The 16,770-nt window shown below is 49.9% G+C and overlaps 1 protein-coding gene across 3 annotated transcripts in view; it reads left to right on the forward strand.

Moving 5' to 3' along the window:
* AGFG2 (ArfGAP with FG repeats 2) overlaps nt 1-16,770 on the forward strand; it is a 1,592,250-nt gene that overhangs the window by 224,925 nt on the left and 1,350,555 nt on the right. For all 3 annotated transcript variants that reach the window (XM_069644975.1, XM_069644984.1, XM_069644992.1), the window contains one exon: nt 7,060-7,153. In XM_069644975.1, the coding sequence (XP_069501076.1) occupies nt 7,060-7,153 (94 nt within the window). Of the gene's footprint in view, nt 1-7,059; nt 7,154-16,770 lie in introns of those variants that run through there.

Consider the following 16,770-nt stretch of genomic DNA (forward strand, 5'->3'; position numbering starts at 1 on the left):
AAGAAAAACTGAACTAAAGCCAAAGGGTGCTGCTCGTGCCATATATACCTTCGATTACATCATCCTCCAAACTCACATCGACATGCAGGATGTAAGGTAACTGCGGATCCACGTAGGCCAGGACAGGTGCTGTGGTGAGGGTCTGCTTGAGCTCCTCAAAGGCCTGCTGTCATCGGTCAATCCAGCGCTCACCAAAAGGTTCCCGTGTATGGTATAAATGGTCCGTAGAGTTGGCAGTGTTCATCCGGCTCCTCTGTGTAGGTGGGTACCCTTAGGTGAGGTCTGCAAGTGGTTGGGCGATGTTGGCATATCCTTCGAACCTCCTGTAGTAATTACAGAATCCCAGGAAACTCAAACTCCTTGAGGGTTTGAGGTCTTGGCCAGGTGAGGTGGGCATCCATCTTTGCCGGATCCACGACGATGCCATCCGCAGAGACGATGTCTGATGTTCTTGACACTTGTCCGGCAAAACTGGCACTTGTCCACACTGACCTTTTAGCCCTTGATCATGCCGACGATCCAGCACCTTCATGAGCCTCGCGTTGTTCCTCCAGGGTCCTCCCGCACCCATTGATGTCATCTAGGTACACCAATGTACACAATGTCATCCAGGAGGTTCATGTTGTCGACTGTCTTCTTACATAAGGTGTTGGTACGTTGCTGGCACACCAGAGAGCCCCATGAGGCATCCTGACGAACTTAAACCCAAGGGACAGATGAAGGCGGTCTTCTCACGATGGATGCATCGGGATCTGGTGGTAGCCACTCCGCAGGTCAAGGACTGAAAAACACTTATTCCCAGTCAGGCCGGCCAGTGCCTCGATCACCCGGGGCATGGTGTACTGGTCCGGAATAGTGCAGGTGCTGAGTCGACTGTAGTCGATGCACATTTGGACATCCCCATTTTTCTTCTGGGTGGCGACAATGGGAGAATCCCTGCCTGTAGAAGATCATCCAGATGGCTGGGTACATCCTCCAAGTCTCCAGGGGCCAGGCATTGCGACTGCTCCCTGAAGGGAGAGTCCTCATGTTCCACTCGATGGGCCTTGCCAATATCCCAGCTTGTGGAGAATGTCTTGGCGCGTAAGGCGAGTTGCTCCTTTAGGTGGTCCTTGTCCCACTCAGAGATCGGGGAGTGTCCAAAGTCCAAGGTGTTCGGATCCAACGCTCTTGGATGATATGTTGCCGACACTCACTGTGGCTACAGATGCAGTCAGGAGGAACTGTGCAATGATGATGCATCCTGGTACATGGATAGCCCTATTGGTTACTTTAATGACCGATACCTTGATGGTCTTCAGGTCTGTTCCATCTGCTGTCACCAGGGTCCACTATACCAGTAAATCCCCTGGGAGCTCTACACGTTCTGGTGACTCCATCACCAGACGTCATGGTCGTTGCTCCCCGCCGAGTCGCACTCTGCCAGGAACCAACACAGTAGCGTGTGCCAGGGTTCTGATCAGCCTGACCCGGGTGGTGCGAACATCTCCAATGGGTCCATCGGGTAGAGCTTTGGACCGGACCTCTCTGTGCAAGTACGCCTGTTGGCACATGGGATGCATGGACAATGTGCTGGTATATCGTGCCATCTCCCGACATAATGCCACCAGTGCATCGAACATCGAGGAATTAGTTCCAATCACCACCAGTGTTGCGGGATCTTCACTTCGACTGTTGAAGACCAGAGCCAGGTTGTCTATGGCGCTGACTCCAGGTACATGGCAAACGCTGGTCACCTGTGGGCCGCTATCCAGAAGCGCTTGTGCCAGTCGACCAGCGATGGCAATTTTCACAACGGCGGGTGGTCCTACGAGCCATCAGGTATCGCCCATGATGTTCGGGTGCTGCGCTTACTGGTAGTGACTACAAGTGGTCTTCCTCTCGGGTGGACTAGCTGGTCTGGGAGGATGCTGGTTCCCAGATGACTTGCTCACCGGTGGTGTCATTGCAGCCTTGGGCCTGTCTGATGGTGCAGACTTGTTGGTTTTCGCCTCTGCTCGATTGGAGCATAGTAGTATTGAGGATTCAGATGCTCCGCTTCCTGGTCCTTGCTGACGTTTCCACCATCGTGTGTGTTGGACTGTTCAAGGCCTAGAACCTTGCAGCGGCTTGATTTTAATCGGGTGGATTCAAGCACATATGGAATGTGTGGCCCTCCTGTCCACACCTATGGCAGAACTGCCAAGGCTGGAGCGGTGCAGTATGCCGTTGATTCACCTGTGGCTGACGTGGCTCAGGAGCGCACCGGAAGAGCTGGTGTTCTCTCTCTGGATGCTGGTGTAGAGCCTCCCCTGCGCTCTGGTGGCCCAGATGTCATTACAGGTGGTGGCTTGGCATGCACCCTCTGCAGCTGCATCGCCTGGATGGTTAGGCGCAACTCCTCTACTTGATGTTGCAGATCATAGTCTGGGGCAGCATACAGAGACACCAGTTGACTTGTTAAACTTTACACTGTCCTCCATCTCGCCCTCCAGACTACACACTTCTCGGGCCACTTCATCAAAGGGTGGTGGTCTCTGGGTCTGTTCTCTGAATCATAGCTGCAGAAGTAACATCGGCAGAGATTTGGCTCCACACATGACCTGTTGCATCTTGACCTGTTTCAGGCTGTTCGGCTCAATCCCCTTCCGTTGTAAAGCCAACTGAAGAATTGGCGTGGTCCTTGCGAGATATTCGGAGGCGCTCATCCTGTTGCTGCGGCTGCCAGAGGCGGCAGCCGCAGCAACAGTGTGAGGATGCCCCAAGTCTTCAACTCTTTAAGTAGGCTGGGCAGCCCAGCACTCAGAGGCAGTGTGGGGGTGGGGGGGGGCACACTACTCACTCCACCTGGGCCAAGTCTGCCAGTTGTGGCCAGGGAGTTCTAGTGTGCCACCTGTAAGGGAGGTGGCCCTTCTTTTTAAAGTAAGCCCCAGGAGATCTAAAACTCATTCAATGCCCTCCCCTGCTATGGGGACCTCCAGTAAAGAAATGTGGCCCGGAATGAGGGCCACCTGGGGGCAGCAGCAGCAGTGGTAGGGTGCTCCCCTGTCTATGAGGAGTGTGCTTACAGGGACCAAGCAGTGGTTGGGGCTACAGTTGAGTGGAGCGCAATGAACCCTGTTGCAGGGTTTCACCAACTGACACCCAGCGATCCTCTCACCTGCAATCGTATTTTTGTTCCTTTTGGATTTGGATTAAGAGTAAGATTCCCTTACTCTAGTATCTTCTCTCCCCCCCCCTCTTCTGCGGCGCAGCTCTTGTGCAGGGGATCCAATTTTTTTATTTTTCCATTTTTGGGATCCCCCGCACGGCCTGTGTCGGGGACCTGATTGTCGTTTATTTTCATTTTTAGATCCCCGGTGCGGCTTCTTCCGGGGTTACAGTAGCTTCCTAGCTGGTTCGGCATCAAGGACATTGATAGAAAGACATTCCCTCGTCCGCAACCCCCCCTCTTGTCACCACCCTTTCATCCCTAAAATGGTTGACCGGGTATGACCACCACCAAATGTGGTCTTAGTCCTGCTTGGAGAAAATAGAGATTTCCATAGATTGGATCTTGTTTTTGTGATTCCAATTAGCAGCCTGGTAAAGCAGTGTTACGCAAGGGGGGTGGCTCTAACACACAGGAAGCCACGAGGCCAAGTATCCTCTGGAAATCAAGCACCTGTCACAGCCTGTCACATTGGTCTGTCTGTATAATGGAGTGATTGGGAATAGTTTTTACTCCGGAATGTGTTTAGTTTGGTGTCCCATAGTAATCCTAAACACAGAGGAGATTGTGTTCATTTAAAAGGCCCAAACAATACTCAAAATCCGGTGTCCATTGGAGACAGGAAAGCATTTCTAAAAGGTCCCCAACTCGAAAGGGCATATTGTTGAGGTCCTGGCAGAAAAGTTCCAGAATGATTCATAGGTTGGTCATGTTTGTCTTCGGCATTACTAAGAACTGGGTGTAAAATCCCTCTGGAACCTCTGAAAGGGGGCACCATCTCTCACCCTCCTTCCGAGCAACTTCCGACTTTTTGAAGATTATATTGTGAAAGTTGTTAGGGGAGAGGATTTGAGGTGGCCAAAGTATGGAAAGGAAGCCAGAACCCGAGTTTGCTACAGACAAAAAAACGAACAATCCTGTGTGATGAGGTGCCAAGAGTGGTAATAATAACAACAACTCTGGCCTTCCACACATGTAGAGTGCTGTTTGCTGCCTTTGCTTGGCTGAAGAGGCACGGCGGAGGTGAAGAAGCTCTTGATGGTTCTTTTCTTCATAATCCTGCTGATGCAGAGAAAGAAATGGATTACCTTCTGTTCCATCGATTCTGTTAATGTTATAAGGCGCAACTCGCCCCTGGGCCTCCAGGCGCATCATGTAAGAGAAGAAACTGGAGGTCTAGATAAACAAAAGGAGACCGGAGGAATTACGGAGCTTAGTCATTGGAATGACTAACATAAATGTTCTGTGAATGGGGTCTGGGAACCTTGTAAGCTTTGTAAGGCCCTTCACCTAGTATCCTTCTGAGAAGATGCAGCAGTAGAGGTGTCCCTCATTTGCTTGACCGAGATGGTAGACAGTCTTTTGGTTTTCTTTTTGTTCAGTTCAATGCAGTATGGACAGGAGCAACTCTGACTCTTAAGGTAGTCAAATGCCTCAGCATTTAGTGAGTGACTCAGATAAATGGGTAAACAAGCTAAACCCCAGCCAAAGGAATGAGGTTGCCAATCAGTGGCACCACAGAGAGACATGAGGGTGAAGGATAAGTGGTGGCACTTGGGCCTCAGGTGACATTCCACTACTGTTCTTTTTTCACTTACTGCGCGGGGTAAGGGGAACCGTGGGCCACGTGCTTTTGGCTCCAAGTATCCACTGTTTGTGACACATTTTGGGGACAGTGGCAGGTTTGACTGGACACTACACTAGTTTCCGACACTACACTAGTATCGAACACTTGGTGTATGTGATTGGCTGAGGAGCCATTGGAAGACTGCTCCCTGATGACTCTACCAATGGGAGAAAGTATGCACTCGCTACTAGCCATTGGATAGTGATATTTGACTCTTGGCGAGTGCGAAATGTTTGTGCTGTGTATGTATAGAATTGAAGTGGCACTTTACCTTTTTGCTTGAATTATTTACTTTAATTTGTTCCCGCTGGGACTAGGATGCATGCCTGCAAGTCTGACTCTAAACCATAATAAGGCTTCATTTGGCTTCAGATAGCCTCTGGGCAGCTGTGATGAGCTACTTACCCTGGGACTAGTGGGGGGTCAGTGCTCCAGATAAGATTTGGAAGTAGGAGTATTGTACTCCCTTTTATTTTTAAATTTGGAGTACAATTATTTTTTCGGGAGTACTAATGGAAGTCCAATCCCCAATGGGAGTATTTTACATATGAATAAAAATGTTTTTTACTGAAGACATATTTTTGTAATTCTTTTTTTTTCCCCTAATTATTCATCAACATTAAAATATACATGTTTACTTCTTCTGAAAAGGCAGTAATACCAGTTTTTTCCTGTGGTACTACATGCACTAGTGGACCAAAGAAATCCATTGAGCTGTCTGGGTGAAAGCAGGGGCACATAGTTCTACATGTCTGTTTCCTAATTTGTATTCCCTATTTTAATTTTTTGGCAGCATATACCTATTAGCAAGTAAAAGTGGCTGATACACCCTTTATCTGTAGAGCTAAGTGTGGTAGAAGAAAGTCACTTGTCTTGTAGCACAGAGCATATTCATTGGGAACCTTATTCTAAATCATTCATAGACTACATGATTCTGGGTTTCCAAATTAGCTTAGCAGTTTACCTTGCTGTTGTCTATTGAGTCTCCCTCTCCGCCAAGTTTGTGTCTTAGGCACGCATACGTATACGTTGCTCCTGTGAGTGGAGTGGGGTAGGGGTGTGAGCTCTTCAAAATGCTTTTTCGGCCTAAGGGATTTGCACTCTCCTGGGTGTACCCTTCCACGCAGTCTGGTTACCAGATAGCGTACTGCCAAGTCAGTGTCAGCGCAGGGGTAGAGCCCAGCCGAGTCTTGAGGTGAGCAAGAAAAATCAATCCGAAGAATGAGACAATGCACATTGGCTAAGGGTGAGTAGGGGTTCTGTCTACTGAGCTCCTGAGATGCCCACCACTGCCTTACCCAAAGTGCTGATGCCAAATGGGGGAGAGGGGTGTAGTTGCAGTTCATAGACCTGCGACATGACCTAGGTATCATAGCCGGCTACTTCTTTTGGATCTGGAAATCGGTGTAGACCATGTTAAAAAGATAGAACAGGAAGGGGAACATATGTTTTTTTATACACAAGTAGTGTTAAATGTGAAGCCTCTTTGTGAGCGGAAGTGGAGAAATCCTTGCCACATTTAAATTACTGCAGTTGATCGCTGGAAGATTAAGATTTAATCTTTACCTCTGGCAGTGCTCTGGACAACTCTCCAGACCATGGTTCTTCTGCCTGCCAAGCCATTACAGAATGGGGAAAGGTACTACAGTTAAGGGGGTGAGGGAGTTAGTGATCACTGTGATTATGGAGTCTTTGACAGTTAATGCTTTCCTCTATACCTCGACAAATGTTAACAGACTTCTCGCTCCACAACTGATAGAAGACTCAACTGAGCTGGTGCAAGAACTGTAGAGATTTGAAGACTCTGGAAATGCCCAACTGAAAATTATTACAAAAGAGACTCCAGCAGAGTTATTTAAGAAATGTAAATTTTTCTTGGGACCTACTCGGTCATGAGTTTTTATGTCTTGAAAAAATGCCAAACCTAGATTGGAAAGAGCCTTTGACATCCTCTCACAATTAATTACTGATAGTATATTTATGCCAAAATAGCTGGCATAGCAATAACCATGCAATTTTGTAATAAAAGAGAAGCTCATTTTTGAGGAATGCTGGCCTTTAAAGCCTAAATGCTTGTTGCAGTATCCAAGATTGTAAGAACAATTTCCATTCCCTTCATTGTATAAATGTAGAAACTGTCAGATGAAATCTGCAAAAGACAAAGAAATTAAAGCTGCTCTGAGGTGACTTGCTGACAATTTCTTATGGCGCTGGCATTTTCTATTTGTTTATCCGTTTGTAGACGAGGCCTGAATCCTCCTCACCGGGTAAAATCTATCTCTATGACAACATTTACTGAACAGGAAGTGACATTTCTGCAGTCCCGTGGTAATGAGGTGAGTGTTTTTGTTTTACTACAGTAGAGGCTTTTTCTTTCAAACCTGTACATCTAAGTCAAAAGTACTGAGTACTAGAACACTTTGCCTGTGTATTTCAGTTTTGTATCCCAGTTCCTAATGAGTAGTGTCAGGCCCCCCGTGTACTAAAATGCTGAGCACTAGTTGGACTGATTTTAATTATGTTGTCCTGTCACCCTGTCCGGTTCACTTGATTTGCAGAAGTTTAACAAACACGGTTATTTAGTTGGTCCTGTAAAAGTTGAAGAAATTGAAAGACACCATACACAAAGGCATCTTAAGTGTGATAGAAAACATATTCCTTGCATAAACCCTTATTTGTATGTTATTTGGTGCTCTGGAACTATGGGTGGTACAAGGGATAGGGGAATTTTTCTCTGCCTCTTGTGACGAGGGAGAAAAAGCCGCCACAGCAAGAACAGTCACATAAATCCTGGGTGCATGTGTGTTGGTGGTGGATGAGCCCTATTCTCTCCTGGCCCATGAAATTAGTGCTGTTCGCCTTCTGTTCCAGCATCAGATTTTTCAGAGCAAAGTTACATTGGGTTCCCACTCGCACCGATATGCCTGCTGTGCTTTCAGTCCTGGCCCCACCCTCCTTTTTCCAAAAGGGCGCTGAATGGCAGTAGCCCTTGAGGTAACCCCGTGCTCGGATGGGTTGGTCACTGTCTCTGGGCCTAGGAAATGGTCTTGCCTTGAGGTTGGGCCTGTAACATGTTGTGCTCTAGCTCCTCCTTGAAGCGTCTTGTGCTAGATGTAATTACCAATAAAGATCTCAGATGAAATAACCAGACGGGCTCAAGGAATATGGCAAAGTACACTTACTTTAATAAAGCAGGGTCAACTGGGAAACATCAGGCAGATGCTTGCACACTCAAAAACTTGATTGCACAGTGGTCTTATACCACAATATGCGTCATCTATGACTTCCTCTTACCTGGCAAACCATAAAACATATCAACGTGAGGGATTGGTTAGGGGACCATGTCTACTTCTAGAATATATACGGGTTACAAGATTCCAAGATGGCTGCCGTCTGTTAAACACCGTGTCCCCGGAGCTCCTGTCCTGTACGCAGTCCGAAACGGCTGATTGTGAGTTAATAGCCCTCCCCGGCGCTCACACATCAGTTATATCGGCGGGGAGACAGACCCAGTGTGGAAGGGGAGCGTGCCGACAGTAGGAGGGGCCGCAAATCGGTGAAGAATTGTGCCCGTGATCAGGTGTCGGCAGCGGGAACTGCGATCATTGCCGGTGGAGGAGTTCTTGGCCGACTGCTTTGGCCTGTATTGGAGCTGCCTGGAGGGGCTCCCGTACTTCGGTGCGCCTGCCCTGCGGGCTGAGGGGACGCAACTTGAGGATCCGGGCGGCCGGGTCAACTGGAGGGTAGTGGAGAGTCCGACTGGAGGTGTCCGCCGTGTCTGCGCTCCTGGCAGCAGACGGTGGAGGAGAAATCGGCCCCGCTGTCTGGGGTACGCTCGGCGGCCCTGACTGCTCATCTTGCTGGCAGCTGGTTCGCCTGCGCGGCCCTTGGATGGTTGGCCGTGGAGGCTCCCTGCCTGGGGGGGTTGCACTGCTCTGTGAGCCGGGAGCTGCAGGAGGGACGCTTTGGTTCGGCGGGGGAGAGGAGTTGAGCCGGTGTGGAGTCGCTGCACGCTCTTGGAGGCTGATGCGGAGGCAGCTGTACTGAGAGGCTGGAGGCCCTGGGAGCCGTGAAATGACAGTATGCTGAGCTACAATGAGCTAAGTGGCTCTCATTGATCCGGCTCCAAATCCTACTTTAGCTGTTGCCGCTTCCTTCCAGCGCTGGACTGCGGCGGATGGCGATCCCCTGCAGGGACACCCTGAGTGAATTTTGACTGGATAATGAGACTGTGCAGCCCTTGTAACTTCGATAGGCCAGCTCTACGGTCTGGCTGTGCATCTGCTGGGGGATGGAGAGGGAGCCCCAGGCAACGCTTTGACACGTTGGAGCATGGAGTCGCTGGCGCAGGATGAGGGGTCTGTGGCTTGTCTAGACTCTGTCTGTGAAGGACCCTCGGGCCTGGGGAAGCTGCTGGTTTTGTCTGCTGGAGCGCGCATTGATACCAGCAGGGAGCTGGAGGGAGCGAGTGGAGGCTCCGCGGCCTGGTGTAGGAGCACGTTGTCCTCCAGGTGGAGGGGTGCGCTGGTGGCCCACTCGTGAAGTCTGGCATGGACTTAGCAAAGTGGGGGAGACGGACCCTCGAGTCTCCTGCTTTCTTGGTCGTCGGGTGGCGGAGGGGGATTCAGAGTTCTCTGAGGTGGAGGCTAGAGCTGATGGCCCGCCATGTCCAGAAATAGACCCCCCACACCCTGGCTTCCAGGAGCATAGGGAGGGGTCGAGAGACCTCCTTGGCCAAACTCTGGGCCAAGGATCAAGACCAGGAAACCCATCATCGGAGCGAACTTGCAGCGGAGGATGGCGAAGACGGGCAGAGCGAAGTATCTCCCTCTGACCGTCAAGATGGGAATGTTACATCCTCAGCCCTTCGACAGCTTCTTGGCGAAATGGTGGTTAAAATTACGTTGGCGAGCCAAAAACAGATGGACACTCAGAGGATTTGGCTGAGGGGCTGAAGGATATAAAGCGGGATGTGCGCCATGTCGAAGAGTGAGTAGATACCAACGAACGGGCCGTTCAAGAGCTGACGGAGGATGCGCGCAAAGCGGAGAACCTGCTGGAAACATTGGCACAAGCTACCCTGGCGGTTTTCAGGGACCTTCTTGAGAGGGACGCGGCTGCGGACTTTCAACTCGACAGGATTCACCGGGTTGGCCCTTCCCGCTCGGAGCCAGGTGCTAGGCCTAGGGATGTTCTTGTGGCCTTCCAAAATTTTGCGACAAAAGAAAAGATCCTTGGAAAAGCGAGGGAAGCAGGAAACATGTATATTACAACAGTGGTGAGATTTTTTTATTTCAAGATTTATCCCAAATAAACCTCAACAAAAGGCGGCGGATGCGGCCAGTCTTGACATTCCTTCGAGAGAAACAGGTCAGGTATAGGTGGCGTTTTGCGCTAGCATTTGAGTGGGAAGGTCATCAACGCAGAATCACGACATGTGACCAAGGCATGGAATTGCTGGGTATTGAGGATCACCCATTAGCTGACCAAGGAGACCCTCCCGGTCGCGACAGATCGGACAAGCCTTGGGAGTGGGACATGATCAAACGGAAACGGTCCAGGACCTGTTCCACCCGGATGGCGGACCACGGCTCACCGGGGGAGACCCGCCCGCACACAGTCTCCCTCTGCTGATACCCCGGGTGGAACTGGGGTTTTGCACTCATAGAAGAGGTCCAGCAAAGTAAGTCCGGGGAGGGCACCTGCAGCATTCTTTTGGTTTCGGCTATTTGATAGCTAATGCAGTTACATGGGTTCAGGAAGGGGAGCGTGTCTTGGAATGGGATTGGGATATCCTGCGTTGGGGAAGACCGGGTTACTTTTGGGGCTCAGCTCTTTTCGGGATGAGGGGGGCATGTTGCCAGCTGGGCCCGCCCAGGGGGTGGTTTGGATGTTGGGGAAGGGGATGGGGGGTGATTTCTCAGGAGCAGAGAGGAAGACCGAGCAGATTAGCCGGCAGGCCATACATAAGATGCCAGATACCACGAAGCGTGAGGGGCACAGCATACTGGGCCTTGTTCTTATGAGCAGCATCTTTACTTATTATGAACCAGTTGAAGATATTATCGTTAAAGGTGAATGGGCTCAATTCTCCAGTTAAAAGGAGAAAGTTAGAACTCTACATACAAAAGGAGAATCCACATATAGTTGCCTTGCAAGAAACCCACATCCAGACACAAGATCAATGGAGGGTCAGATTTTGGGGGTATGGCCGGCTCCACCAGGCCACGCAGTCATGTAAGAAGGGGGCGGGGGGGTGATTCTTGCCCTGAAGGATGGGCTGGACCTGTCGATCAAATCTATGCAGAAAGATAATCTGGGAATGTACCTGGCGTTGCTGATGGAGGGCAGAGGAGAGGTATATACCATTGCCACGTTATATGCACCCAATACTGGACAGGATGCCTTTCTCCAGAGGTCTCTTGTCTGTTTAAAAGACTTCGCCAGGGGGCGTATAGTCTTAACTGGAGATTTCAACATGGCTTGGGATCCGTCCAGGGATAGGAGCAGGGAAGTATGGGGTATGGCGGGCGGACCCTCGGGAGATCTTAAAGAAAATCCAGGACTTGGCCTTAGTTGACACTTGGGGGGGAAACACAAGGGAGAGACATGGGATACACTTTTTACTCTGATGTCCATAGGACCCACTCTCGTATTGACTATATCTGGACCTCGGCCTCTCTACTGGGACTTACCGCTGAGCTCTCTCTCGGCCCCATAGCGTTATCGGACCACGCCCCTATGACATTAATCCTCTGAAGACCGCGGGGACCTCCAGGTCTATGGAGATGGCGCTACCCCCTCAGCACTGTTTAAAGATCCGATCCTGGTCAGGGAAGTTGATAGGGAGCTGGAGGAATATGTGGAAAAGAATACCTGGGAGGATACTTCTCCACAAGTATGGTGGGATGCTCTTAAGGCCACAATAAGGGGGAACATTTTGGCAATTAAAGCCAGGAGAGAGAGGGAGTTGAGGAGGGAAGAGATTGTGGGCGAGAAACTTAAGGAGGCAATGGCAAGGTTGGCCATTAAGCACACACCGGCTGCCGCTAAAGAAGTTCGTGCATTAAGAGGGCAACTGAACCTTATCCAAACTAGAGCAGCCGAACGTAGTCTACTACGTCTGCGACAGATACACTACATGAAAGCTAATAAGGCCGATAGGCTGCTAGCGCGAATGTTGAGGAGGAATGAACAGCACAAGACGATATTAGCTATAAATGGGGAGGGGGGGCCAGAGACTTAGATATCGTAGCAATAGAGGGGGAGTTCCGTCAGTTCTACTCTACCTTATATACGTCAAGTTCCCCTGATCCCACGTTGCAGCAGGCTTACTTGGATAGAGTTGATCTCCCGGTCCTCTCGAGGGATGAGCGGGATCAGCTGGAGGAGGAAAGAACTACTGATGAAGTAAGGAAAGCGATCTCTGAGCTCTCTCCAAATAAAGCCCCGGGGCCCGATGGCTTTATGGTAGAGTTCTTTAAGAATTATAAAGAGATTCTAATCCCTCACCTAACTAGGCTTTTCAATTGCATTGGCTCGTGCAGTGTCTTCCCTAACTCCATGAACGAGGCCAAAGTAGCACTTATATGCAAGCAGGGCAAGGATCCAGAGAAATGTGGATCTTACCGACCGATTGCACTTAGGAATGTAGACGCAAAGATCTACACGAAGCTCCTGGCGTCCCGATTAGCTTCCCTCATGCCCAAATTGATACATAACGATCAGGCAGGCTTTATAAAGGGGCGTCGGACTGCTGATAATGTGCGGAGAGTGCTTCACTTAGTTGAGAAGTCTCAGATGAGGGGGATCCCAGGCCTTCTTTTAGCGGTTTATGCCGAAAAGGCTTTTGACCGCGTGGAGTGGGGCTTCTTGTTCGCTACTATGGTTAAGATGGGGTTTGGGCCTAAATTTGTGGCTCGAGTAAAAGCGGCCTATCAGAGTCCATCCCTTCGGTTAGTGATCAATGGGCGGATCTGGGAACTAGTGCAAATTGAGAGGGGCACAAAACAGGGCTGTCCTCTGTCTCCGTTACTCTGTGCTCCATTTGGATCCCTTCTTAGAGGCGATAAGAGAGGACGAGGGGATAAAGGGCATGGTGTTTGGTGGGCGAACCCATAAGATAGGTGCGTTTGCAGACGATATGTTGCTCACACTGACTGACCCTATGACATCACTAGCAGCGTTGCAAGAGGAAGTGGATCACTTTGGGCGGGTAGCGGGGCTGGTGAATACCAATAAGTCGGAGGTCCTAGGCCTGAACCTGTCATCAGTCGCAGAGCAAAGTATTAAGCAGGGCTACGCCTTCAAGTGGTCATGCGGAGGACTTGGGTACCTAGGGATCTACCTTACCAAAACAGTGGAGGAGCTCTACCGAGCGAATTACCTCCCACTGTTGAAGAGAATTAAGTCCAAGCTGACTTGGGCCCATTGTACATCTCGTGGTTAGGGCGCATTAATGTTCTTAAACTGGCGGTGCTGCCGCGTTTGCCATATTTTTTGCCGCTCTTCCAGTTGCTGTCCCTGACTCCTTCTTTAGAACTCTTCATACACTTACTAACCCGTTCCTTTGGTGCCACAAAAGACCCAGAGTGGCCGCGGTTCTTATGAGGACTCTCACCAGTCGAGGGGGTCCGACTTTAGAGCTTACTACTTGGCGGCTCAGGTAAGGGTTCTTCGAGATTGGCAGAGGGACGACCGGGACAAGCTGTGGAGACCTATGGACAGGGCGATAGTGGCCGGAAACCTGGAGGGAGCTCTTTGGCTCCCGAAAGCGTATAGACCACCTCAGATGTACAGGGGCCGAATCACTTCGACAGTAGGGGAGGCTTGGGATGCAACAGTCGAGAGGGCACACATAACTACTTTTCCCTCCCCCTACACACCACTTTATGAAAACCCGCAATTCTCACCGGGTTATAAAACCTTGCCATTAGATGACTGGTATCTAAGGGGGTGCCGGATGATTCGGGATATGTTTGAGGGGGATAAGCTGAAGGACTTCGAGCTTTGTAAGGCTGAGTTCGGGTTGAGGGAAACCCACCGATATAGATATAGATATATGCAACTGAGGCATTGGTTGTCCCACCCAGACCAGTAACAGGCAGGCACACGTCCCTTGACTCCGTTTGAGAAATATCTAGATACACATGAGGGAGACAGGGGCCTCATAGCATCCATCTACAAGGTTATTAAAATGGGAGAGGGCATTCCACGTAGCGCATACATGGAGAAATGGGAGGTGGCCACGGGCGTTGTAATAGACGAGGAAGAATGAGAACCGTGGAAACAGATCCCGAAATTAACTAGATCTATCCAGACCCGCGAGATGTGGATGAAGCTAATCCACCAGTGGCACTTGACCCCAGTCCGACTTAATAAAATGTTTGCGAGCACCTCTCCGCTGTGTTGGAGGAACTGTGGTGAGCGGGGCTCGTGGGCCCATATTTGGTGGAATTGCCCAAGGTTGGTCGTTTTTTGAGTGGTAACAGAGGTCTCTCCATGCTAGGCCTCAATCAGAGCCTGCTGGAAATCCCCAGGAAGTCGGGTCGTATAGTATGATGATGATGATGGATGCAGGTGGAGATCAAAGGAAGCCCCCCCCCCCCCCCCCCCGTGAGCACAAAAGGGTGGCGAGATTGTGGTCGGTCGTGGCCATGGAATGGCTCTCACACTCCTTACAGGGTCAATATGGGAAATTTCTGTCTGAGTTTCCTTGTTGGACTTTTTGAAAGAGAGAGCACGTAGAGCCTGGTGCCCTAAAAGCATGGAACTACTCGGCATCATACTCCCTCAAGGGGACACTGATTTAGGAGTGGACTAGAGTCTAAAAGTAGCTTTATCTGAACTTGGATACGATGTTATGATCCTCTTTTACCAAGTCTTCATTCCTCTACTGCAAAGGTGTTATGGCTTCATTTCTACTGCTTCTGAGATTCTGGGGGAGTGTTGGAGGGGGGGGAGTTTTCTTCTCTTGTTACGTTCCTTGTTTTCGGTTGTTTGACATTGAATGGTTTCCTTTTTGTGTTTGATCTCTATCCCTTGTAAAATATCAATAAAAATTAATTGCAAAAAAGAATATGTACGGGTTAGAACTTCATTGACTGTCTCTTATCTGTAAGACACACCTCGAACTATCTCTAAATACGTATAATACTGAATATAGCTAACAAAATGGCAGCAGATTGGTCTATGCAACATTGTATAGCAGGTTGCCCCCTAGACCCACTGATTGGTTGGCATTCTCACCCAAACTTGGACTTTCGACTTGACTAGCAGCACGTAAGGAAACCGAAACACAGGTGCTTGAATTGCGCCCGATTACACCCTACTTTCCCAATTAGTCCATCTCTCATCACTCTGGCCATGAGCCAAAGTTTCCTGTCTGTAGTTGACCTTGTAGCCTGCTCTCAGTTCTAGGACATTCAAGCACATCACTATCTTCATCCAAGGCTTAATGAATAGCCATTGTTTTCGACCTCTGAGTCACATGTTAAGAGACAACAAATGTGTCCATTTCAGCCTCTTATTTACTGCTATTTGATTTAATTACACTGAGTGGCATTTCTCCTCTTGGCCTCTAGAGACTTGCTGACTCTACCTTGTATAGACTTTCTATACTTTCAGAGAGGACTTTATCTGGCAGGGTGTAATCAAGTTGACTTTCTCTTCGGGTAGGAAGAGATTGAGAGGATAGTGTGCCGTCCCGCCTGGGTGGGTTTGGGCACTGTAAACGGACGAGAGTAAAACCCCTCCCCTTGCTCCCTGAGGGGGAACCGCTTCCACTGCCCTGAGGTCTAGAAGCTTCTGTACCTCTGCTCCGCGGGAGGGTGACCCAGTCTGCTGGAGAGGAGGGTGGGGAATGGAGGAGGGCAAGTGAAAGCCCTCCCAAGCGACTGACAAAACCCATCGGTCTTGGGTGATGGTCTGCCACGCTTCCAGATGAGACTAAATCCGTCCTCCCACCGGAGTCTCGTACGACCAATTGAAAATATCATTTAGTTGTTTTATTGGCAGAGAGACAACCTGTTGCTGTGGAGGAGGGTGCTGGCCGAGAGAAAAACTGGCCACAGTGGCGTTGCTGTTTACGATGAGGGCTGCCATTTGGAGCATCAGAGCGGCGCGCCCGGCATTCCTGAAATCCCATGAAGCCAGAGAAGGACCTTGTCCGAGACCCCGACCTCTTGAGTGTAAGGTGCCTTTGCAGGTGTCGTTGCAAAGACAGACAACGACTTGGCCATTTGAGTACTGGCCTTAGTCTTCGTAAGTTCTTCATCCATGGAAGCGAGGAACAGGTCCTTACCCTCAAAAAGGAGGTCAAGCGCCTTGTCCTGGACTTCCTTTGAAAACTTTGTAGCATGCAGCCACGCCTGTCTGGAGATGTCAACCCCAACTATAAGGGCTCGAGCGAAGTATCTATGTGATGGGCCGTAGCCTCAAGTAGATCCTGTGACAGAACTCTGGCGTCGGATAAGCCACCCTTGAAGTCTTCAAGCCTATCCGAAGGAATGCATTCCTGGAACTCTAACTCTTTCCAAAGTTTCACATTGGCAGCGGCCAGGATAAGACCAGCATTAGCCTGATGTAGCTGAAGAGCCGAATTAGAAAAGACCTTTTTCCCAAAGGCGTCCAGAAGTTTGTCCTCCTTGGAAAGAATCTGGGATGCTGCAGTAGAAGATGTAGAGGATGGTTGTCCTCAGACGCATGAAGCTTATAGCGAGCATCTATTTTTCTGTTTAGGTGCTGCCCAGTATGAGGTTTTTCCCCATACCTTCCGGACCTTGGCCAGGACTTCCCTCTGTAGGAACAGGCCGGCCGGTGCACTCCTGTGGCGACAATGTGAAGGCTCCAGAAAGTACTCCCTCCTGAGGAGCTGGGAGCTTGGGTATTGGAATGTCTAGCATCGCCATCATATCCAGCACCCGGTTGTCAAAAGCTCGAATAGAGCGGGGCG

The sequence above is a fragment of the Ambystoma mexicanum genome, chromosome 1p (genome assembly GCF_040938575.1).
Source record: "Ambystoma mexicanum isolate Mex_15411 chromosome 1p, UKY_AmexF1_1, whole genome shotgun sequence".
Lineage (NCBI taxonomy): Eukaryota > Metazoa > Chordata > Amphibia > Caudata > Ambystomatidae > Ambystoma > Ambystoma mexicanum.